General features: G+C 34.2%; 1 protein-coding gene across 1 annotated transcript; it reads right to left on the bottom strand.

Moving 5' to 3' along the window:
• Positions 1-1,703: 1,703 nt before the first annotated feature.
• On the bottom strand, positions 1,704-23,457 carry LOC139485737 (uncharacterized). Its single transcript, XM_071270389.1, has 5 exons — positions 23,355-23,457; positions 11,805-12,118; positions 3,988-4,397; positions 3,295-3,512; positions 1,704-2,196 (listed from the first exon to the last, which is right to left on the bottom strand). Exons 2-5 carry the CDS (start codon positions 12,116-12,118, stop codon positions 2,029-2,031), a joined length of 1,110 nt encoding a protein of 369 aa, XP_071126490.1. The 5' UTR covers positions 23,355-23,457; the 3' UTR covers positions 1,704-2,028.
• Positions 23,458-27,050: the final 3,593 nt, after the last annotated feature.

Below are 27,050 nucleotides of genomic sequence, written 5' to 3'. Positions count from 1 at the left end.
CATGAACTAAATCGTGAATCTCAAGGCAATGTATAACCGTTTTCTAAATGACAAATTACTTGAGCTTAAGTTATAGCTATATATAGTTATCCAATAAGGACTCGATGTATCAATTTAAGATCATCCCGATGGCCGGAGGCCAGATGGTGATCTAACACTAACACACTATTTAAAGTTCGAATGGGATAACTATTTTATATCCCAGCTATTTCAGATTAGACAAAAAACCCTTTATAATTCATAAAATCTAATTTAGAACGCCACACAACCCTGACAACCATTATAATATACTTCATATATTATTTTATAATGTATACCCTTTGTGACCCCCGAACACAATAATTAAACATGAAACCATGTCAACTCGCTCCACTGGCCAAACGGCCCAAACCAAATCGCCACTTTCTAAAACATCGCCCCACACTTGTTTAACAATTCGCCCCACCTTTGAAAAAGAGTGTAATCCCATTGAACAATTAGTCTGACAACTCACTTATTTGCAAAAAGGGTTAAAACCCCATTGAACAAAGGTTTGCCAACTCGCCCAACTTATGAAAATATCTTGCTTCCTTTAAGTATATAAAATGACTGATAAGTGGTATTCAGTCGACCTAGTGTAGGGGAATGTGTTGATATGCTAAAGGTCTTGAGTTCGAATCCTAGCATAGACTCCGGATTTTTTCTTCATAAAATTTTTGATAGATAGCCTTTTCCGTATTAATAATTCTAAGTTTTATAATTAATTAGACATTCCCGGCAAAATGTCACAGGACAAAGGAAATAAGGCAAAACAAAGAAACCCAAGCTTGGGTGATCTGGCAGGGGTTATCCGGCTCAGATCCCCCCTGGTAGAAGAAAGGAGCTGGGATGTAATTATCTGTTGTTGACACCTGTGGTCAACAGACTAGTAAGAGTAGGAACTCATACGAGTGACATAGATAAACAAAAATGTACGGCAAATGGAAATGTTCACTCGATGCGGTTCAAAAACGATACTTATCACTTCTGTTATATGTTCAAACGTTGCGCACGCAAGTTTTTGCACCTAAAGGTGTCGAGTTGTTTAGTCAGATTGGAGACGTTCAATTCGATGCATCGTGTAGTGATAGTGCCACGACCTCTGCACGTAAAAGTTCCTCTTAGAACTCTGTGAAGGGTCTGTATGTGGCCTGTTGAAAGACTAAACTGTTGTTCCTCTGCAATATACCCTCTTGTTCAAGTGACAGCGAGTCCAAATTGTCAGCTACATACCCAACGTATGATTCAACGTTAACTTATACTGAACTGATATTGACATTGTTTTTATTTTGCCGTCAATGTTTACATCTGGTAGGTTTTTGAAAATGTATTAATTATTAAACATGCTAGGGATGTTTTTATTCCAGGCATGCATGGTTTACATAAGCTGTATTTGGTACAACCTTTTTTTAGAATCTTGGGCCCTCAATGCTCTTCAACTCTATATTTGGTTGACTTTCTAACTATTTTGATCTGCGAATCGCTGATGAAAATTATGTAGACGAAACGCGCGTCTGGCGCATCACATTTAATAACTATTGGAAGATCAAGGGGTAAAAAGCAAACATAAAAATATTCCAAAAAATAAAATTATCTTCATCAAGAAATTGTCTTGATTGTTTGAAGAGGGACAAAAACTAAAAGTACTTGCAAACTCATATGTTGGAAATGAACTGACAATGCCATTGAATAAAACGTTTTATTCTGTTAGGCATACGTAAATGTATGTCCTAAATCTTTACTTACATTCCACAAAGATTTGAATATTGCTGGATTTATTCATTGAAAAAGAAAGATTTGTATATTGCTAGATTTATTCATTGAAAAAGAAAGATTTCGAATGAAACAGGTTTTTTTATACTCTTCTCAAGTTTAAATTGCACATGCATAGAATATACATAAACAGAAGAAAAGGACATTTCCTACTTTTTGATGTGTCATCAACACACATTTTCATATCAACAACCAAGTATGAGTGTCAGTTGTCCAAGTTATTAAATTCACAACAGTTTATATTCTTAGAAAAAGCCCAAATAATTTAAATAATACACATAATACAACTGCAACAGTTACTACTGTAATTATTGCAACACCTGGGTCGGAAAGATTAGGCACATATTTCTCTTTCTTGGTTTTACGTTGTTCATAGTCCTGGTCTGTTGGTTCTGCAGTCAAAACCTAAAAAAGATTATAAAATGGGAATATGAAAAAAACAATATTCAAGTAATATTTTAAAATGAAAAGAAAAATTCCTGTAGCTTCCAACATTAATACTTAATAGTAAACTATTGAAAATAAAATTCCTAATGAAAAAAAAAAGGAAAAGAAAATTTGTCAATGTTAGAAAAGTTGTTTTATACAAGAAGTACTACACTTATATTTGAATGACGTCAGTTGTTCTAAAATAACAACTACATTTTAAAGATAAAAACAATTTTTAAAATCTGGATTATTTGATATACTAAGTAGTGCGCCGAAATTTTGAAAACTATTTTTAGATTATGAGGGGAAATTGACACGACCTATTAATCATGTTCATAGGGATTGCGAATACGTAAAATATTTGAAAAAACAAAACACGAATAACACGTAAATTCTTTATTACTCTAGAATTGGGAAACAGAAGTAGGAAATGAAAACATAGTAGACCTGTTTAAGTGGTTTTTTTAATAAAATAAATGTCAAATCGTCTTGGCTTATATCAACAAATCCATATTTACATACACAACTGATCAAATGTGGCCAGACTTTGTGAATTCACTTATACAAGTATATATACATTCAAAATATAAGATGACCACATATCAAAATTTTCCTTCTATATTATAACATAACCTTCTATGAATATATTAGGGGTCAATACATTAAAAGACGCCTGAAGTAAGAAATTTGCGTTAAAGCAACATTATTAATAAAAAATGGGCGAATGATACCTGAGGGACATTCAAACTCACAGATCAAAAACAAACTGACAACGCCATGGTCAAAAAAAGAAAAAGACAAACATACAGATAAAAATGCACAAGACACAACATAGAAATTAAAGACTAAGCAACACGAACCACATCAAAACAAGGTGTGATCTCAGGTGATCAGATCCTGCTCAACCATGTGGCAACCGTTCAACCCACTCGTGATGGCGGCCGTAGAATTTACGAAGGAATAATATCAACTTCACCATTAGGAAGTCTTGGTATAATAGCCTCCTTGCGAGAAGCAACCCTCTATCAAGGAAATCATTATAGGAAATACAGTCAAGGCCTAAATAAATCTCACCTGTCTCAAGAGCCTCAATACAGGAACATCTAAGGAAGGAATAATGGTATCTTCATATGTCATGTTAGGATCTATATCTGGACAGTAATTCTTGATTCTTGCAAAGCGATTCTTTGGAATTCCAAGTGCCCTCATGAATTCCTTTTCTCTCTTAAAAACCTTTGGATCTCTAGATTTGTATTTGTCTGCCTGCGTGAGTACACCATATAAGGTAATATCTAGAAAAGACAAACATAAATAAAAAAAAACTTTTAAGTCATAAAGGGATTTAGCATTTACAAAACCCACCATATTCTTTATATGTCTGCGTCAAACCAGGAACATATAATCCAATGATTGTCAATGGTAGCTACAAATGTATCTATCTTATTTGTTTGTCGAACTTATTGATGTCTTTTTCTTTGTTTGTCGAACTCATTGCTGTCTTTTTCTTTGATTAGTTTATTTATATTTTAACACACGTGTGAGTTTATATCTCACTATACGGTATGAGTTCTGTTCGTAGTTGAAGGCCGAACTGTGATCTATAATTGTTCACAGACAGACAGTGGTACTTGGTCTTAATAGATAGTTGTCTTATTGGGAATCATACGAGACCTTTTAAGTTTGTATAAAAGTATTTATTTCAACAACAAAAAATCAGTGGTTTCGATTTTATAACACAATATGCTACAATGGAAATAATAAACTCGCCTCTCTCTCTGTTGGTTATATCAGTGACGGCTTCAAAAAGATTTCCTGGTAAAGGCAGATCTGGGTTTGCCGAACATACAACAAAAACTCTATTCACTCGATGATACTCTTCCCTATTCTCAATGACGAAATAATCTAAAAGATTCGGCATGCCTTCTTGTTTTGGAATTATACCGAAATATTTTCCACCAAAATACTTTTCTTTAACAGCATTAACACCAAATTTTTTTCCATAGTTTATTACTTTATGAAGTTCTTCTCCTTCTTTCAGTTTTCCGCATAAAACAATATTTAAAAGTTCTGTATTCAAAGGAGTGTCATCATCTTCAAATCCGGTCATATCAAGAAAAGTTGGCAAAAGATATTCTCCTTCATCTCTGTCACGTGTGTAATAGTCTTTCTTTTGGAAACTGGAATAAAAAGTCAATTCTATTAGCATTTTAAAATCAAAGTGCTGGATAGCACCTGTGGAAAGTTTGCGACGGTAGATTGTAATTTTTCAAATAGATTGTAAATGTGTAGATTGCGTGATTACCGTTTAAAAAAAAAAACTTTATCAAGAAATAATTGTAACAGGATGCTGCTACGAAGTCTCCCAAACAAAGCTCTCAAAATTAGTCATTCCCACGGTCGCCTGCCATTTGGCAAAGTCCAATACAAATTGGTCTGGTCCAGTAAAGTAATATGCACAAGTGATGTCTAGGTATTACACCTGTATGTCATTCAAATCTTCTTGAAATCATGTACAGTAATATTTATGATTTAGGGGTGGGGATCTAGACAGTTAACAAGTTCTTAAACAGGCAGGAGGTAGGGGTAAGAGTGACCCTAGTGGACTAGCCTTTTATTTCATCTGATTTGTTTTATTATTCCGTACAAGAATATATGTGGTTTCAGTATGGTGATTTCGATAGTTTTCAGCTTTCGAAAAGAAAGGGGTGGATCTTGACTGTTTACAAGTTTTCAAAACAGGATGGGGTGGGGTGACACCGAGGGACTCTCCTTATATTTCATTTTATTCGTTTTATTGTCCAATACAAGAATATATATGGTAAAGGGGTGGGGGTCTCAACCGTTTAAAAGTTCTCAAACATGAGGGGGTGGGGATGACCCAGAAGGACTCCCACTATATTTTTCATTTGATTTGTTGTGTTGCCCAATAAAAGAATATAGATTGTTTAGGGATGGGAATCTCGACCGTTTACAAGTTTTCAAAAAGAAGGGGGGTGGGGTCACCCCTGGGAACTCTCCTTCTATTTCATTTGATTTGTTTTATTGTCCAGTACAAGAATATATATGGTTAAGGGGTGGGGATCTTGACCATTTCCAAGTTCTCAAATAAGAGGGAGTGGGGCTGACCCAAAGGGACTCCCTATTTATTTCAATTGATTTGTTTTGTTGCCCATATAAAAATATGTATGGTTTAGGGGTGGGATCTCAACCATTTACAAGTTCTCAAACATGAAGGGGTGGGGCTGACCCAAAGGGACTCCCAATTTATTTCATTTGATTTGTTTTGTTGCCCCATACACAAATATATATGGGTGGGGATTTCGACCGTTTCCAAGTTCTCAAACATGAGGGGGTGGGGCTGACCTAAAAGGACTTCCAACTTATTACATTTGATTTGTTGTGTTGCCACATACAAAAATATATATGGTTTATGGGTGGGGATCTCAACCGTTTACAAGTTCTCAAACAACAAGGGGGTGGGGTGACCCCAGGGGACTCGCCTTTTATTTCATTTGATTTGTTTCATTGTACCGTGTAAGAATATATAAGGTTTAGGGGTGGGGATCTTGACTGTTTTTAAGTTCTCCAACATGAGGGGTTGGGTTGGGTGACCCCATGGACTCAACCTAAATTTAATTTGATTTATTTTATGGTCTTGTGATCATTACTGAAAACCATGTGTGTCCGTCACTTACTGATTTCAAGTTATAGTCATTTGAAAATTTTTAAAAAAATCCCATAGGATTCTATAGTAATTTACTCCCTTCTTTTGGCCCCTCAAAATACACCTAAATAGACCCCAAAAAGAAAAATAATAAGAACTGAGCAAAAACGTTATTTATGAGTTTTAATAGCAAGTAGTATAATTACGAAATTTGTTGTATTCCGATTTTCTAATGCCGAATATGTAAAAGGCCGAATTTATTATAGTCCGAGTTTGTTGTGGGTCGAGATTAGATAAGATACATATAGGAAACCTATGAAACCGGGATTATAGTACTCCCGTCTGGAGGTATATATACATATATGGATCAGACGCATGTCTGGAGAACACCGATAAAAGCATAACGTAGAAACTGCTGTCTCGTGTTTGTATTGATTTTACTTTCCGCGAAGCGCATATCCGCGTAGATCTTATTGTTTGTTCGCCATTTTCAAAATGAAGTTGACTTATTTGATTTATCGATAAAAAAATCAGTATGTTTTAATTCAAGCTGTAGGCTGTCAAAATAGGAAAGCTCAAAATCTCGAAAGCATCTTTCTATTATTAGTTTTCAAACAACAGTACTACATTATCTAGAAGTAGGACACACTTCCTAAAGTAAGATAACCTGTCACTTCGGGTTAGGGGCCGATGCCTTAAGAAAGTTTATTGCTATAACAAGCTATAGCAAACTTTCCAAAAAATTAAGTAATAAAGTCGGTCCAATACGAATGATAGGAAGCCAGAAATATGTACAAGTATGTACTATTATCACACATTATAATTATGTACAAGGCAGAGTTAATGGTCTTTAGTAGCCTATTAACCTTTAGGCTTTTTCATAAATATTTAACCATTTTAAAACGTTGTACAAAAATAACTTTCGTTGTCCCAAAGTCATAATATAATACTACAATGTCTTGTAATTTCTAATTATCAAACAGTTATTTATATCAATCAAAGTGTCATGTGACGCGGAAAACGTCCCGGATGAGGTGTCGCATGACAAACGCTAGCCTGGGATCCGGCCCAATCTAGCTGCGCGTCGTAAGGGCCAGGTGGGGAACAAATACCATGTGATCGATTCAGTGCCAGTTGACTCTGAATCTAAAGTGAGGCTGAATAAATATTTGCATAAATTTTGATGTTTGATGTAAACCAGCACAATTGGAATCCAATTGACACCTTGGACATGTGAAATCTTAAACTTTTAACTTTCTCACCAGGCGATTGCTGATAAGAATTAACCCTTTTCTGCTTACTATTATCATCATACTACTAATTAGATATGATAACACTATACATCAATTCATACAGAAAAATAATTACAGTCTAATTTTTACTAATTGATGTTAAACAAGAATTGATTGGGTACAGATGTAAAACAAACATTGAGGACAAAATTAGTATTAACCAATCATTGACAGGCAGTACATTGATACACGCCTGGCTATACTGACAAGATTAGCCAGGACCCCAGGCTAGACAAACGCGCGTATACATGCATAAACTGGACCCCTGTTGTGTTCACTTATCGCTACACTGACAACAGGTATGGCCTAAATCTCGTGGTCAGAATTCTGACCACGTGATTTAATAATTCGACGAGACTAGTACATCATGGGCTATGTTTAATTATGTATTATGCTGATAGCAAATCAAAGAAAAATTAGCACATTTATTACCCTACTGAGTTCTTAAGGGAATAAAAGATGCCGTCTCAGTTTGTCAAGAACATGTTAACACGCTCGTTGGTCATTTATCTGCGCTACTACCATGGGGTAAATTAACAGATACTTGTTTATTTTGCGGCATCGCAGTATTAACATTTGAGGTCAATTTCCTATCACTTTAATTGGCCAATTTTATTAGCGAATCGTTGAATTTGTAAGACTCATCCAATTAATGCCAATGTGACAATAGCTCCAACCCGTTCCTTCGGTGCGAAGCTATAGATAGAACGGCGGACCAGTTTAATACATGCAATGGACGTTTTGAGAATCGGATCGTGATTTATATTTATAGATGTCATAAGGAAAGCAAGAGAGAATGTGATTTGCTTTCAACGAATTTCTATAGGAGTGATTCAAGAACAATAGCGTATACATGTTAACTGTGAGGAATAAGCCTGAAATCAAAGTGAAATAGATGATTTCATGATCCCCCATTTACCTTATGGAGGCAAAACGCATTCGGAAAAAAAACTATATTAAACTTGCTTGGATGCATTATTTTTAAGTTATACTACAACGAAGATCTATCAACATGCACTGATATCCCTGGTTTGGGAATATGACACCTGGCAGGGTTGGCCGGGGTATCCCCCTTTTTTCTGTATCATATATACATTTTTTTTCTAAATCTATCGAAAACACAATCCTACTTTTAGGGACAGGTTACACATGCCTACCCTTTTCCCTAATTTCCTATCAATTAAAAATCGCCGAACAATTTAAATGAAAAATCGTGCATAATCATTTGTGGACCTTACTTTAACCAAACTTCACAACAACATTTATTTACATTTAGGATCTTTTAGAATCATAGATGTTTAATGAAGCCAATAATCATCTGCCCGACTATTTAACTTACAAGAAATTCACAGGCAGAACAACAAAAGAGAGAATATTTTTTGCCCCGCCCCTAAACTCCCTCCCCAAATTCCTTTAAAAAAAATCTGAATCAACGGTAATTTTATTAGAACTAGAACACACCCGCGAAATCGCGGGCATATACAGGTTGTAAACTGTACATGTTGTAGGATGAATTTTTGTAAAATATATTAATTATGTCTTGAGAATTTCATATAAGGTATCAAAAGCCCTCTCCCTTTTTTCCAAAGTCAGTTATTTGTTTCCTTTCTGCTAAATTCAATTACTTTCGTGTTTCTGGCCTTATACCACAATTATTCTTCCCCTTTGCTCGATGCATTTTTTGGTAAAAGTCAAATTAAATTAAAAACTTGCACCGCTTAAAACATGAAATAAATGAAACTGCCTATAGGCAATTATTATTCTAATAAAATATGCTTCTAGGACAATCCATCAGTGCTTTGAGAGCCCTATTAACGTGCCAATGGTAGGATTTGAATCTTGTATAAATGACTTAGGCTAATTTGAGGGTTGGTCAGAGGAGCCCTGACCCCGAAATCCCGGGCTTAAAAACATAAAATCCAGAGGTGCGTATTTTAACGAAATTCATATCCCGACAACCCGAAATTCGAAAAAAAAAAAAAAAATCCCGGATCCCGTAAGGATCAATCCCGAAATCCCGAGGTTAAAAACACCCGATCCCGATGCCCCGTAAAAGTCCTGCCTCCCTCTAATCTCTACCCTACTTTCATTTTGGCCAAATCACCAGTTTCACTTTCAACAATAAATGTGTATGCCCCATTTATAGGCATTATGTTTGTTAGTCTGTGCGTCCGTTCGTTCGTTCGTCCGTCCGTCTGTCCCGCTTCAGGTTAACGTTTTTGTTGAGGTAGTTTTTGATGAAGTTGAAGTCCAATCAACTCGGAACGTAGTAAATATGTTCCCTATGATATGATTTTTCTAAATTTTAATACCAAATAAGAGATTTAACCCCATTTCACGGTCCCCTGAACATAGAAAATGATAGTGCCGATATGGCATCCGTATACTATGGACACATTTTTGATTCCACATGTTTTACTTATTTCAATATTAATGCAACTGGTATGACCCCTTAGATAGTATATATTTCAAAGAAAACAGTAGCAGAACAGAGGTCTCTGTATATTATAGTAGTATAATCGTAGTTTACATGTGGATAAACGCGAAAAATAATTGTCTCTAAGGAGGTATAATAGTTGTGGTTCTTGCGATCTAAAAACCATGATATGGAGAATGCTCTGATTGGCTTATTTATTTTCATTTTTGTATAGTAACATACGATTGGTTGTTCTTGCGGAAGTCTAATCTATGACTAAAAGTCAGTCTGATGACGGAAACAATATCCGGACACCGATTATGTCGTTTTTCTCCCAAAATAGCTCAATCTGAATAATCCAAATAATGGATGACAAATGCGACTATGCATGTTACCTATCGGACACATAGGCATTGAGATTAATTTATCGTGGAAGGAAGAAAAGCGACACACAAAATGAGGTCTTCTCGTTTAATAGTATAGATGAGTTCTTTTTCATAAAACGATGATAGACAATATATTTTAAAACTACTCATGCTTAATATATCTCCTTCAAAACACGATGTTATATCATCATCATTATATTTTTGGCCGGACAAATAGCGAAAAACAGTAACTAAAGGCTCTCAAGAGCCTGTGTCGCTCACTTTGGTCTATGTGCATATTAAACAATGGACACAGATAAATTCATAACAAAATTGTGTTTTGATGATGGTGATGTGTTTGTACATCTTACTTTACTGAAAATTCTTGTTGCTACAATTATCTCTGTATAATGAACTTGGCCCAGTAATTACAGTGGAAAATATTTTCGAAAAATCTATAAAAATTTATGAAAAATGTAAAAAATTTACTATAAAGGGCAGTAACTCCTAAAGGGGTCAACTGACCATATCGGTCGTGTTTACTTATTTGTAAATCTTACTTTGCTGAACATTATTGCTGTTTACTGTTTATCTCTATCTATAATATTATTCAAGATAATAACCAAAAACAGCTAAATTTCCTTAATATTACCAATTCAGGGGCAGCAACCCAACAAGTTATTCGATTCATCTGAAATTTTCAGGGCAGATAGATCTTGACCTGATAAACAATTTAATTCCATGTCAGATTTGCTCTTAATGCTTTGGTTTTTGAGTTATAAGCCAAAAACTGCATTTTACCCCTATGTTCTATTTTTAGCCATGGCGGCCATCTTAGTTAGTTGACCGGGTCACCGGACACAATTTTTAAACTTACTACCCCAATGATGATTGAGACCAAGTTTGGTTCAATTTGGCCCAGTAGTTTCAGAGGAGAAGATTTTTGTAAAAGATTTCAAAGATTTACGAAAAATGGTTAAAAATTTACTATAAAGGGCAATAACTCCTAAAGGGGTCAACTGACCATTTCGGTCGTGTTGACTTATTTGTAAATCTTACTTTGCTGAACATTATTGCTGTTTACTGTTTATCTCTATCTATAATATTATTCAAGATAATAACCAAAAACAGCAAAATTTCCTTAATATTACCAATTCAGGGGCAGCAACCCAACAACGGGTTGTTCAATTCATCTGAAATTTTCAGGGCAGATAGATCTTGACCTGATAAACAATTTAACTCCCATGTCAGATTTGCTCTAAATGCTTTGGTTTTTGAGTTATAATCCAAAAACTGCATTTTACCCCTATGTTCTATTTTTAGCCAAACTCCGAAACAGTGGTGACATCTGGCTACGCTTCTTTACAGAGAAAGGGAAGTATGACCCGAACGATAACGCTGTATGGAGTTTGATTTTTAGCAATGGCGGCCATCTTGGTTGGTTGACCGGGTCACCGGACACAATTTTAAACTAGATACCCCAATGATGATTGTGGCCAAGTTTGATTAAATTTGACCCAGTAGTTTCAGAGGAAAAGATGTTTGTAAAAGTTAACGACGACGGACGACGACGGACGCCGGACGCAAAGTGATGAGAAAAGCCCACTTGGCCCTTTGGGCCAGGTGAGCTAAAAATGCTATTTGTCCGGCTTGCCACTGCCTATTTATTTTGATTTGAATTATTTTTGTGTTAAATGATATTGGTTACGACTTTTTCTCAATGATTATATAATTAGTATGACATGTTCAGATCCTAAGTCATGACCTAAAAGATGAGCAACGATTCTTTTCTATTAAGGTATGATAATGTCTTATAATCTTTTCATGGTATAACTCAAATATTTAACCTTGTCAGTCTTCTTGTTACTTGCTTATCTCTCCTACCGAATTCTCCATATTTGGCACGTTCTGTCCAATGGTCATGGCTGAAAGCAGCAAATATGGTATTAAGAAATGACGATTTTCCACATCCGGGAGGTCCAATGACAGCAATCACCAGTGGTTGTTTCCCTTGTCCTACTTTACCGGCTTTTCCCTTGCAATTCCACAGCAATTCTTGTTTACGATCAAAATGTTTGTCTTTTCTGGGATCTCTGGCAACATATATCTGATTATCATCTGAATCGCTATCAGAGAAACTAGGATTCCAGGAATCGCCCATCTAAAGAAGAAAAAAACAGTTGATGTTGGTGATGAATAATGTAAACCGTCATTCTTCAATGCGTTAATTGACATTGCATGCATGTTTGTTTGTCTGTTTTTCTTTTTTCGGAATGGTGTAGTTATTCTATTTTCGAATTATGAATATAAAAATGTTAAATGTCCTTTCAGTTTCTTTCGCTTTTCTTTTTTCGCTAGTGTGAACCCTTCTTTTTCTGTGTACGTCTATTTTTTCAGAGTCGTTGTTGTTGTTTGTTGATATATAGTACGATGCTGTCAAATTTAATGAATGTTGTGTTCAATATGTTTGGTAATTCCTTGTATCTTGAAGTTCATGATATGCTTTAGACCAATTAATGAATAAAGCATGTAAACATTTCGTCGTTTATGTAGATTTTTTTTATAACTCTCTGCAACAATAGAATCTGCAAGAATTTGATTACATACCAAATGTTGAAACATGAAATATATACATGAATGAAACAACAACAACAAATCATATAACTTTCAATTTGATTGTCATGAATGTTGTTGCAATGATAATTTCCAAGTTAACTTTACATTTATTAATAAATACGGTAGAAAATAATAACCTTCCCTATATACATGTAGTTATTATTTTTCTCGTATCGTTGTTTATGTTGGAGACTACCCATGCCGATAATAGATGTGTTGCGTGTATATTAGTCCGAGATTACTCTGACGTCCAACGGCTGTTATGCCAGACAAGCTGGGGCAGTCCGACGTCTGATATGCCAGACAAGCTGGGGCAGTCCCATGGCCCCAGCTTGTCTGGCAAAACAGCCGTTGAACGTCAGAGTAATCTCGGACTAGTGTATATGTGAAGAAGATGTTGGAAATGGGCCAACTATTAGGGACATATTACAATATACATGCAAGACATTAATTAGTCGACCAAGACAATAACAAAATGAAACAACTGTGGCAGATGTGGTTATTGCACACATTTTGATTTTTAATTTCATACATTTTGGTGCTTAATTTTACCTGTGTTCGCTAGTAATTCTTTAGATCTTTTTGATATAAAATTCCCATGCTTCTTTGTTGACATTTTCCTTTCACTTTAGCAGTTAAATATACGAAGTTTTTCATTGGTTATATGTTAGGGGTAGATTTTCAATTATTATGAATGACACCAAGTATTACTTCCCCTTATTTTGACGGATTTACAAGGTGATGAATTATTTTGTGTGTTGTGTATAAATTTCTAAATAAAGTATGTCATTTAGTTAAATAAGTTGTTAATGTAAGAAATTTAAGTAGTATTTGTATCTTTAGAATAGATGTTGATGATATTTTGGAGACTGAAATACGGTTTTAGACCGCATATGAGAAATATTATGTTTTCCTTCTTATAGTAAATGTGTCTCATTGATAATTTGTCGAATACTTTACTGTTTAAAAGGTAATGTGACCACTTGGATTTATCATCAATCCGCTATTCGTTTATTACACTTGGATTTATCATTAATCCGACCAATAAATGAAGTCTCTACAATAATAAGTCTCTAAAAATGTAGACTTTTCACTCTTTTGAACAAGTTTCTAGCAAATTTAGGTTTATTAACTTCACTTTAAAACTTTAGGAAACATTTAAAATGTAGCTTAATATTTAACTTTCGCTAACTACCACAGTGTGTTCTCGCGGTTGATTATCCGTTAGGGTCGTGAGTGTTGTAGTCCTTGCCAGTACTACCTATGTTTACTACTACATTTTGAGATTACTGTTGAATATTTATTCAGATCTATTTTTATACTGTAAACTGTTACACTTGTTTTTACACTTGTTATGTTTCACATTTGTGATAATAAAGTATGTAAAACTGATTGAAATTAGAGTCTCATTGCCAATATCATACGTCTCAGTACAACAAGGAAGAACCAGTCTGAATGCACATAACACAAAAGTACATCACTTGTCGCATCCGTCGTCAGTCTGTCAGTCTGTAGTTGTGGCAATATCAGACACTTTAGTAGTCAGCAGGGTTTGGTGACGCATAGCCGCCCGACCCTCCTGTTACATTTTTGGTGGCCAATGTGTTATCTGAGAACGTGTGTATGTTGGCATTGAGTAACTTAAACGATTTAAATAGAAAGTCTTAGGAACTAAAAAAAAAAAAAAAAAAAAAAAAAATAAGGGAATAATAAAGTAAGGGATTATGGCTGATGGTGGATATGAGAATTCGCGATCAGATGCTGATAGGCCCGATTATCAAAACAGTAGAAGGGAAAAGCGAGTAAGTTTTTACAGAGATGATTCACCACCACCTCGACCACCACAACCTCGTGTGAATCTGTATGTGGACAACTCTTTAGAACGAGAAAGCAGATCATCGTTTCCGTCAATTACTGTGCCAGATACGCCAGAATTGTACAGAGAAAGGTCAGAATATGATCTGTCTGCACATTCAAGTTATCCTTATGTTCGGCACAGTACGCCAATGTCGCAAACCGATTTGGGTCAACCGTATGATAATCGTCCAATGTACGATACTTTTCGTCCAACGTATGATATACCTCGTCCAACGTATGACATCCCTCGACCAACGTATGACATCCCTCGTCCAACGTATGATATCTCTCGTCCAACGTACGATATATCTCGTCCAACGTACGATACTTCTCGTCCACCGTATGATAATTCTCGGTCAACGTATGATATATCTCTTCCAATGTACGATATCTCTCGACAAGCATCTGATATTTCAAATAATTCAGAGAATGAACGTAGAACGCATGATCAACGGTTAAATCGTGGATATCATGAGCAATTGCTCATATCAAACGACCAAGATCAATTTAGAGATAACATTCCCAGAATTAATGATCGTGTAGCGAATGATTTTCAAGGTCTACCGCCATCGTTAAGATCTGATCGATTTCGTATCACTACTCCCGTAGTAAGGAGGGAAAAAGAACCCGAAAAATTTGACGGTAAATCAACCGATTGGAAGGATTATATTGTTCATTTCGAACAAGCCGCAAAGTGGAATAGATGGACGGACTTTGAAAAGGCACAACAACTGTCTATGAGCTTACGAGGTACGGCTCAAAAGTTACTCGGAGATCTTAAATATTCCGTTGTAAATGATTATGACGCATTAAAAGACATTTTAGGACAAAGATTTAATCCTCGTGAACGAGTAACGGCATATCGATGTGAATTTCGGGCTAGAAAAAGAAAGTCAGGAGAAGCTATACCAGATTTTGGTTACGCGTTGCGTCGTCTAGTGAGGTTGGCATATCCAGATGACGAATATAGCAATATTCTGGAACAACTTGTTATTAACCAATTTATATTGGGTTTAGCACATGTAGAAATGGAAAAACATGTCCAATTCGCTCATCCAACTACTCTAGAGACAGCAATAGCGCAAGCAGTCGAGTTTGAAGCATTTACAAATGCTCAAGAAATGCCTCGAAAACCCAAAGCGGAAGAATTCTCATACAAAATCGCTGCCATAAATAAAGAAAATAAAGAAAATAAAGAAGAAAAACTTGAAAAACAAGTAGAGGTGCAAAACAATTCTGAAATTAAAGAGATAATCACTTCTTTCAATAAATGTTTTGAAAAAATATCAGAAAAATTAGATGATATTAAGAAACCCACTAGGGAAACAAATCAAAAGAGTTTTTATAGAGACAGAAGGGAACCAATTGAATGTTGGAAATGTGGAAAGAAAGGTCATATTGAAAGATACTGTTACAGTAAGACATCTGTAAATAAAAATGATGAAGTTCAAAAAGACTCCAAAGATAAGGACGAAAAAAAATAAACAGGGCTGGTTCTGTGGCCAAAGAGTCAGTCCAAAAAGTTCAGCAAACCAAAAGGCCCAATATTCAAATAAATTATATTAAACAAAATTGCCTTTTTGCCAAAACTAAAATACAGGATTGTACTTTAAATTTTTTAGTTGATACTGGAGCAGTAGCAAGTGTGATTTCAAAATTTTCATTTGATAAATTGAAACTGTCTACAGCTCTGTTAGAAGAGGTTCAAACGACCTTGACAGCTGTAGATGGTGAAGAGATCAAAGTTTATGGACAAATTAAATTAAAATTTACAATTTCAAATAAAGTTTTTGTTCATACTTTTGTGGTAGCAGAAGTTTATGAAACATCTGGAATTTTTGGCATGGATTTTTTAGAAAAATTTGATGCAATTTTATTTGTTTCAAAATCACACATGATAATTGCTGGTCATAAAATTAGACTTTATAAATTAGGGTTTACTACCTGTGCTCACATTAAATTAGCTGAAAAAGTAGTTATCCCCCCTGAGTCAGAATTAACTATAAAAGGCAATGTTTTTGGACAGAAATTAAATACACCTTCTGTTTTAGAACCCAGAAAGGATTTTTATAAAGATGGTTTATTAATGACTAGAACTTTATGTCATGAATCTGATAGGCATATTTTTGTTAATGCAATTAACTTGACAAGTCAGGCTATACATTTGCCAAAAGAAACCTTAATAGGGAAGCTAGATACTGTAGTTAGTATACAGCCTATTAAAAAGGAAAATAAAATAGAAGAAAATATAGAGCAAGTATGTTTACCAGAACATTTAAAATGTCTTATTGATAATGCTTCACCAGAGTTAACCAGTGAACAAAGACAACAGTTAGAAAAATGTATTTTTGAATATCAGGACATTTTTTCTAGTCCTGATGGTAAACTAGGTCGTACTGGCATCGTTAAACACTCTATCGACACAGGAGATGCAAAACCTGTACGCGTTCCACCTCGTAGAATTCCATTAGGTCAAAAACAAGTCATTGAAACCGAAATTGACAAAATGTTAAAGAACGATGTTATTGAGCCTAGTAATAGTGCTTGGTCAAGTCAAGTTTTACTCGTGACTAAGAAAGACAATTCTGTTCGCTTCTGTGTGGACTTTAGAGCTTTAAATTCTTTAAGTAAAAAAGATGCATATCCATTGCCCAGAATTGACTCTTCGTTAGATGCGTTGGGAGGCAACAAATGGTTCTGTACCATCGATTTAACTTCTGGTTATTGGCAGTGCGAGATGTCCCCAGAAAGTAAAGAGAAAACAGCTTTTTCTTCTCATAAAGGGTTATACCAATTTAAAGTACTCCCTTTTGGGCTCTGTAATGCCCCAGCCACTTTTGAAAGGCTCATAGAACTTGTTTTAAAAGGATATCAGTGGGAACATTGCCTCTGTTATTTGGATGATGTTATTATTTTTGGTGATACTTTCGCAAAAACACTAGAAAATCTTAAGCTTGTTTTTCAAAGATTCAGACAGCACAATTTAAAATTAAAACCCAGTAAGTGTACCATGTTTCAAACCCAAGTTTTATTTTTGGGTCATGTTGTTTCAAGAGATGGAGTGAGTTGCGACCCTTTAAAAGTTGAAACTGTTAAAACTTGGCCAATTCCCAGAACAGTCACTGAGGTTAAAAGTTATCTTGGATTAGCTGGTTATTATAGGAAGTTTATACCAAATTTTTCACAAATTGCATCCCCATTAACAGGGTTGACCAAAAAGGCACGAAAATTTATTTGGACAGATGAATGCCAGTTAAGTTTTGAAAAACTAAAAGAATTATTAATATCAGCTCCCATTTTATCCTACCCACAACAGGAGGGTTCATACATTCTTGATACCGATGCTAGTGCAAATGGAATAGGTGCAGTTTTATCACAAATACAGGATGGTCATGAAAAAGTCATAGCTTATAGTAGTAAAACTTTGAATGAGCCACAAAGAAAATATTGTACCACATATAAAGAATTATTAGCAGTTGTCACTTTTGTTAAACAGTTTCGGCATTATTTATGGGGTCAAAATTTCAAGGTTAGGACAGACCATGCTTCCCTTATTTGGTTAAAAAATTTCAAAAATCCCGAAGGAATGGTAGCTAGATGGATAAGTGTCTTAGATACATATGACATGGTTCTCGAACATAGAAGGGGTGCCCTACACTGCAATGCAGATACTTTATCTAGACGTCCCCATAGGAAGTGTAAAAGGATTGATTGTCCAGATTGTACAAATGCAGATTTGTTGTCGGTTGAGAATACTGAAACTTGCAGTACAAAAGCAGCTTCAGAAATTCCTACTCCTATACGGGTTATTCAAACAGACCCAGGAGAGACTTCAATTGCAGTACATGACGATATAGAGGATGATTCAATTCCTAACTGGTTGTCTATGTGGTCCGAGGAACAAATTTCATGCTGGCAAAAAGCTGATCCAGACATTAAAATCATTTTTGAATTAAAGTCGCTACATTTAGCCAAACCTCCAAAGGAGTGCATTCAAGGGTGTTCATATTCTGTAAGAACTTTATGGAATCTTTGGGATCTTTTGATAGTTCAAAACAATGTTTTATATTATCTTTTTGAAACTGACACTTCAGAGGTTAAAAACTTATTGATAGCTCCATATGTGATAAGATCTAAAATATTGAATCATTTACACAATGCTCATGTGGCTGGACATTTAGGTAGGGATAAGACACTAAACTCAGTCAGACGTAGATTTTTCTGGCCTGGTATGACTTCGGATGTTAGTCAATGGTGTAAAACATGCAATCAATGTGCACAAGCAAAACCTGGTCCTGGTTTAGGTCATTATTATTTACAACAGTCAACGGTTGGTTTTCCTTTTGACAGAATTGCAATAGATATTTTAGGCCCTTGTCCAGTTACAAGAAATGCAAATGAATATTTAATTGTAATTACTGATTACTTCACAAAGTGGACTGAATCGTTTGCAGTGAGTAATCATACAGCCCTGACAGTAGCAGATAAGTTAGTCACAGAGGTGTTTTGTCGTTTTGGTGTTCCAAGTCAGTTGCATTCGGACCAAGGTCGAGAGTTTATGTCGGATTTATTCACTCAAATTTGTGTTTTATTAAATATAGATAAAACCAGAACCTGCCCCTATAGACCTCAATCAGATGGCTTAGTGGAAAGAATGAATAGGACATTAATTCAAATGTTGTCAATTTTTGTGAATGATAATAGAAATGATTGGGATGATCATCTCCCATACCTTTTGATGGCTTATAGGTCTACTATTCAAGATAGTACTGGGTTCGCCCCACATAAATTATTGTTTGGTAGGGACATGATGTGCCCTATAGACATAATCTCTGGATTTATGCCAAAAAATGAAAATATTTTATGTCCTGTACAATATGTCGAATGGGTCAAACACACTCTCTCGTTAACCTATGAATTTGTAAACTCTAACCTCAATAGAGCTGCTTCTCGTCAGAAGAAAAATTATGATCGTGGTGCAAAACCGCGTGCTTTTGACGAGGGTAGTTTTGTTTGGCGTTGGTATCCCCCTAAGGCAGGATTAAAATTAGCCCTGGGATGGACTGGTCCTTATCATGTCGAAAAGAAGTTAAGCGATGTTTTATATAAAATTAGGTTGCTACCAGAACGACGATTTTTGGTCGTACATGTAGATCATCTTAAATCTTATACGGGTTTAAATAGGCCAAACGGTTGGGAAATTGAAGAGTCGGAATTAGATAATAGTTTTGTGGAATTACCGGATGAAACCGAAAATATTGATTTTGCTGACGACTTGAATTGTTCTACGGAAATACCGAGTTTAAATACTCCCGATGCGAGGGTCAATAATGATATCCCTGTAGATGATAGACCAGTAACCCCTCCCCGCAGAACACGCTGTGGTCGTTCAGTTAAAAAACCAATAAAATATTCACCATCTTTATAGAGTTTACTGAATTAACAGAGTTCCTTTTGTAAATATGTATATATTTTGATAACAGTGTGTAGCTATTTGTACCATCCTTTTGTTAATCGATTAAACTTTACGGTGTTGAAATACAACTTCTCTACATAAGTAGGATATTTGAACTGAATAATTAAGAATAGGAATAAATTTAGTACTATGTCTTGATATACTTTAGTTTTTAAAATATCGCATTAGTGCGTTAAGGCTTGGTGTTGACTTGGATATATAGATAGAATGAAAAGTAGGCAAATATCAAAATTGTAAGGAAAAGAGAGTAAATAGTCTTGTATTAAAACAATACGATGTAAATGAAATGATTCAAGTAGCTCAATTAGTTCTAAAGGTGAATATTAATGAATGTATACCGGAAATATATGCTGATGGTTATAAAGAGAGAAATTAAATATTGATCTGTTAGTAGGGATGTAATTTTAAATTTATATTTCCGAATTAGGGATCACAAAAGGAGAGAATTTATTTTTTCCAAGTAGAGATATATTTTTCTTGAACACTATTTATGTGGAGATCGAGATTAAGCTATATTGCGCAGTATAGTTAGTGTTATGGTAGAAGTTGAATTAAAATAAGAATTGTTTTTCCGAAAGTAGTAGGGAATCATATTTTAATTTTATAAGAATTGCTAGAAATATCATTCAAGCCAAAATTTCCGAGATTAGTAGGGGTATTTGGTTTAGCAATTTAATTTTGTGTATTTAAATAGTGTGGAAGAAATATATATATATATATTTATCTAAATAAATGCTTGGGAATATAAGTACCAGCTTTTGAAGATAGAAAATATGACTAAATTTTTTTTCTCTCTGTAGATTCGCTTCATTATGGCCGAAATAGATAGTATTATAATTGACGTAGACGATCATGAAATGATGAGTTTAGATAAGGATTTAAGATTACCATGGCCTAGCAATGGCATGTCGTGTGACGTTAAAGATTGTTCAGATTATATATACTCCTCCTACAATAGTTACATCAAACATTGGAAGAAATATCATAGAGCAGAAATTCAAATTTTACAATGTACTAATTGTATCAAAGAGTTCAATAATAACTGTAAATTATTGAAACACTTAAAGAAATCCCATAAATTAAATGATAAAACAGCTAAAAAGGCATTGCCTGAGGCTATTAGACAAACAAAATTAAACACAAAATTCATAAATCCTGGAAGTGTTTTACCCAGATTTAAAAATTTGTAAAATTATATGAATGTATTTTTTATTTATATTGAACATTTAATTAAAAGTAAATTTTATTTCACAGAATGTCTAAAGATATTGTATCTTCCTTTAAAGACGACTTGAGGGATATTTGGCCGTCAGAGGGCATGTGTTGCGAGGTAGTGGGTTGCACAGGCCCTATCCTCAAAACACATGCCAAATACACTGCTCATTGGAAGCTAAAGCATGTGACGCAAATAAATATCTTCTCTTGTCCACATAGTAAATGTAAGCAGAAATATGCAGAGAAGTGGAAAATGAACAGACATCTAAAGTCAAACCATAAATATAGTTCAGAGATGGTTTCAGCCATTCAAATACCTGTTTCAAAGGAAGAAAACATGCACTATGTTTGTCCTGGAAATGTGCTCTATCGTAAAGTTTCTAAAGTAAACACAGAAGCAAGGGACGCCGCTAGGAAGGCTAGACAGGATTTTATTAGAGAACAAAATTTACCGGTTCGTGATCAACCGTCCGGAGATTTACAAGTGTGTAGAGGCCACTATGTGGATTTTAATAATAACTTAACAGAAGCTAAGGTTGTTAAACGTTGGTGAAATTTAGTTTGATCATTAATAAACTTTTCAGGACAGTGAAAAGGGGTGGTGCATTTATGCAAGTTTATACTATTTTGTTATATATATTTATTTTGTTTTACATACATTGCAATATTTTGATACTGTTTAATTTACATATATTACATCGTTATACTTTGATACTATTTGTCTACATGCATTACTATATTTTTGACACTGTTACTAGTGCTTTTATTTCTAAATTAATGCATTTAGAACAAATTATAATCAAAAATCTAATTTGTTCTGAGGGGGAAGGAATGTGGCAGATGTGGTTATTGCACACATTTTGATTTTTAATTTCATACATTTTGGTGCTTAATTTTACCTGTGTTCGCTAGTAATTCTTTAGATCTTTTTGATATAAAATTCCCATGCTTCTTTGTTGACATTTTCCTTTCACTTTAGCAGTTAAATATACGAAGTTTTTCATTGGTTATATGTTAGGGGTAGATTTTCAATTATTATGAATGACACCAAGTATTACTTCCCCTTATTTTGACGGATTTACAAGGTGATGAATTATTTTGTGTGTTGTGTATAAATTTCTAAATAAAGTATGTCATTTAGTTAAATAAGTTGTTAATGTAAGAAATTTAAGTAGTATTTGTATCTTTAGAATAGATGTTGATGATATTTTGGAGACTGAAATACGGTTTTAGACCGCATATGAGAAATATTATGTTTTCCTTCTTATAGTAAATGTGTCTCATTGATAATTTGTCGAATACTTTACTGTTTAAAAGGTAATGTGACCACTTGGATTTATCATCAATCCGCTATTCGTTTATTACACTTGGATTTATCATTAATCCGACCAATAAATGAAGTCTCTACAATAATAAGTCTCTAAAAATGTAGACTTTTCACTCTTTTGAACAAGTTTCTAGCAAATTTAGGTTTATTAACTTCACTTTAAAACTTTAGGAAACATTTAAAATGTAGCTTAATATTTAACTTTCGCTAACTACCACAGTGTGTTCTCGCGGTTGATTATCCGTTAGGGTCGTGAGTGTTGTAGTCCTTGCCAGTACTACCTATGTTTACTACTACATTTTGAGATTACTGTTGAATATTTATTCAGATCTATTTTTATACTGTAAACTGTTACACTTGTTTTTACACTTGTTATGTTTCACATTTGTGATAATAAAGTATGTAAAACTGATTGAAATTAGAGTCTCATTGCCAATATCATACGTCTCAGTACAACAAGGAAGAACCAGTCTGAATGCACATAACACAAAAGTACATCACTTGTCGCATCCGTCGTCAGTCTGTCAGTCTGTAGTTGTGGCAATATCAGACACTTTAGTAGTCAGCAGGGTTTGGTGACGCATAGCCGCCCGACCCTCCTGTTACACAACAATAGTATACATTCAAAGAAGATAAAGCAGTATAAGAATCATGAACTACACACATATACGTTATTTGAATTGGTAATTATAAAAATAAGGTATATATGATGTAACAAGTCAACTATGATCCAATAAACGGTTCAAATGAATTGAGTGGAGTGTCAGCTGTTTATTATCATGATTATAGAAATACCGTGATTCTCCAGGAAATTAACTATATATATAGTTTTATAAATAACAGTACTGTCTATGACGTGAATTCATTATCTACTTTAATTATCAATGAAAAAATACGATAACTTACTTTCAGTCTACGTGTATATCTTACTGCTATATATTGTTTATAAATGCACAAATACACTTCCGGGTCAACGCCATGTCAGGTATTTATATCTTTGATATAAGAAAATATACATGTACACGAATGCACTCGAAAAACCCAATAAAATATAGGGGTTACTGAAGAATCGATACTTACTTTTTACTTTTATTTGATTGACCAATATTTGTGTATTATGACTAACGTACATTTAAACGAGATAATTTAAGATAAGATAAGATATTCTAGACTAAGTATGAATTCAAACAATCGGATTGCTATGTAAATACAATCACAAAATGAATAAACAATAAACAATACAAATATGAAACATTAAATAAAAAATAAAAAAAACTAGACAACGTGCCTCCCCTTTTTAAATTAGCAATGATTATATTTTAAATTAGAAGAAATGGTGACTAACTCTATATATTCTATTCATTCAATTCTATTCATTCATATATACATGTATAAAGGACTAGACTAGGGAGACGGATTTATAAAAGTTTTTCCAAACTTGTTTCCGAATCCCATATTTGAACTGTCTTGACATTTTTCATTAATAAATACTGTTTAAACTAAAGGACTAGACTAATGCTGAGACAGTTCACACGTAATTCGAATTAGTTTAATTCGCATTCGAAACGTTTTACGTCCTAACAAATTCGCTTTACTGTCCAAACGACGTTAACTTTTAATTCGTACTAACAAAAACGTATTTCTAATTCGAATTGGGTAAAAAAAAGAAGAGTGTGTGAACGCGATTAGCGAATTAGATTCGCATTCGATTCGAATTCAACTCGAAATATCCAGCAATTCTCCTCTTGCAATTATCTTTATAAAAAGCTATCCTGCAATTCGTCATCTTGCAATTGCGGTTCGAAAACTACATTATTTTTCTTTAAAATTTATAGTTTTTGACTTTTTTTGTTTAAAAACAAGATTGATACAGAAGATTTGTATATCCCATTATTAAAATTCTAACTGTATTTAGTTTGCAGATTTCTAACTGATATTTACGGTTTTGTAATTAGCATTTACAATTTAAAAAAAAGATCCTAAAGACGATTCAAACAAAGTCCGGGATGTGACTCATATTAACGCATGTTTAACCCTCATTTACGATTATCAAAACTCGTATTAACGACTTAAAAGATATAATTTTGATGTTAAATATATTTTTTCACGCTATATACCGACAATACAACTTAATTCTTTTTGAAACTATGTCACTAACTTTCCAACCCATTGCCTGGGCAGTTCTGTGTGGCTATAGTAATTATAGACTCTGCTCTAATAAATAGCTATATATATATTTGATAGTACTACAACTATAAGGGTTAAGGTTTTCTGGGGTAAGCAATTTAAAAGGCTGTCAAACCCATTCACCTAGGCAGTTCTGTATGGCTAAGGATTTTAGACTCTGTTGTAATTAATAGATATTGAATAGTACTATAGCGGGAGGGTAGCGAATTTCTTGGGTAAGTATTCTTAAAGGCCGAAACATGGAAATATTGCATAATTCGATAAAATACGTATTGCATGGGGACACTGACTTTCCAACCCACTTTAATTTCTTCGGTAGCTCTTTATGGCTATGGAATATAAACGCTACTCTTATGAATAGCTATTGGATATTACTACAACAGGAGGCTAAGGAACTTCTGGGTTAAGCATTCTGAAAGGCCGAAAATTTCGTCCGTAACACGAAAAAAGTCAAATTTGATCAAATAGAAATAGAGGGCTACATCAAATAGTTGATCTGAGTCCCTATTGGAATTTATCTGTTGCTCAGAAAGGCAAGCGTGCAGATGTTAATAGATTTCGATCTTCCCTGTGTTTATCAGCTTAGTGTTAATTATCATATTTATTTTGGTATTACTCTGGATTTTAAAATGACAATTAATGAATTAGGACGAAAGTAAATTTCCGTAAAATATTAAATACAACCATGTTTCAGCTTCTTTTCGATAGCTGAGGGATAGTAATGATAAATAGACTTAGCTAGAGTTATCAGGAAGCGTTTCTCGGACGCATGGTTTCATGCTCAGCTCGTTCAGACAGAAAACCCTGCAACGAGTGCGACTATACATGCCTTAACGAGGACGTTGTTAGTATTAAAAACACGTGTTTCGTCTCGATATGACCAATCAACGGTGCAACAATAAAATCTGTTGGAACAGTCAAATGCAAAATCAATTAATTTAATTATAGTTGAATAGTATTGGAAACCAAAAGTTATAATAAGGGACAAGCAATAACTTAATACTTTTATATAAATACAATATACAACTTTCGAATTCGATGATTAAGTGGCAGCATTTTCTCATTTCAAAAAGAGGGGTACTCAGTATATATATCATTAATTAGTCAATGAACTACTTGCTAGAAATTGAATGTTTTACTTCAACTTTGTATGTTTTAACTGGGATGCGTAACATATAATATGTACGAAATGCATGTCTTTTTCCGGACTTCTGATCCATGTACATGTAAATAATGTACGTACATGTAGTTTTGCATGTTTGTTGGATCAAAGATGTTGGTTATGAAGTGTGAATGTTCATAACAACCCTCTATTACAAAGCATATCACGGAATTGAGTTTTTTTGTCTAAGTGCATTATTAAAGTGCTTTGCTTTGAGCTGAGCTCATTGTTATGCACACGAATTCTTTGTGAAAAAAAGATTGGACAAACCACTCAGATCTGCACATGCTCTGCTGTAAGGTAAGATGATTAAAACTGTCAGCACAAAGAGTTGTTACAGTACCATAAAATTGAGAATGGAAATGGGGAATGTGCCAAAGAGACAACAACCCGACCATAGAAAAAAACAACAGCAGAAGGTCACCAACAGGTCTTCAATGTAGCGCACCCGGAGGCGTCCTTCAGCTGGCCCCTAAACAAATATATACTAGTTCAGTATCATGCATCCATTCAATGTAAGTATTTAAGGGGAGATTAATAAAAGCATTTTATTTACACTTAAACCAAACTTTTTGTGCCAAAGTCCAAATAAAAAAAGCAGAACTTTACCAAATAATGCTAGTCGTGCTACTAACACAATGATATGTGGTTTTGTTACATTTCTTTTAAACATTTGTGCTGCTTGCTGACGAGTCCTGTGTGTAAATGATCATTCACTCATAATTACTGGTAATGTTAGTTAATATTTTTTTTGTAATCCCTTTGTCCGTCAGTCCTATTCATATCTGAAAGAATTTTAATCAGTTTGTAGGAGTTATGAGCATCTGTACTGATATCTGCCATATCTGGTATATTGTCGTTACTTAAAACCATTATATCTTCATACTAGAAACAATTTCCACATTAATCAAAAACTTTTACTAATGGTACTGGGAAGATTCTAAAACAAATTTTTAGTTATAAGTGGACAATTCCAAAAAGGAAATTTACCATTTCAAATAACATGAATAGAACCATACAAATATGTCATGCATGCCGATTCTCGGACACCATATCGCATAAAAACATCACATTGTGCATCTAATGTGGTATTTTTCTAATTTGAGTTTTGCAGCTAACCAAAATCTAAATTGTGAAACATATTGTATCGGAATCATTTGTCAATCTTCTGCTTCTTACGTATATCTCCACCGTTGGAGGTCATTTTAATATAATAGTTTCAAAATATGAAATAAATATATCTGTAAGGTGTC

This window comes from Mytilus edulis, chromosome 8 (assembly GCF_963676685.1).
Source record: "Mytilus edulis chromosome 8, xbMytEdul2.2, whole genome shotgun sequence".
Classification (NCBI taxonomy): domain Eukaryota; kingdom Metazoa; phylum Mollusca; class Bivalvia; order Mytilida; family Mytilidae; genus Mytilus; species Mytilus edulis.
The sequence above is the reverse complement of the archived record's forward strand: the minus strand, read 5'-3'. Positions and strand labels throughout refer to the sequence as shown.

Excerpts from the sequence above, each read along its gene's own strand:
- LOC139485737 (XM_071270389.1), bottom strand. The coding sequence starts at position 12,118 with ATGGGCGATTCCTGGAATCCTAGTTTCTCTGATAGCGATTCAGATGAT. Across the intron at positions 4,398-11,804 it reads GTAACAAGAAGACTGACAAG|TTTCCAAAAGAAAGACTATT; the intron begins GTTAAATATTTG and ends TTTTTATTCCAG. Across the intron at positions 2,197-3,294 it reads TATTGAGGCTCTTGAGACAG|GTTTTGACTGCAGAACCAAC; the intron begins GTGAGATTTATT and ends AATCTTTTTTAG.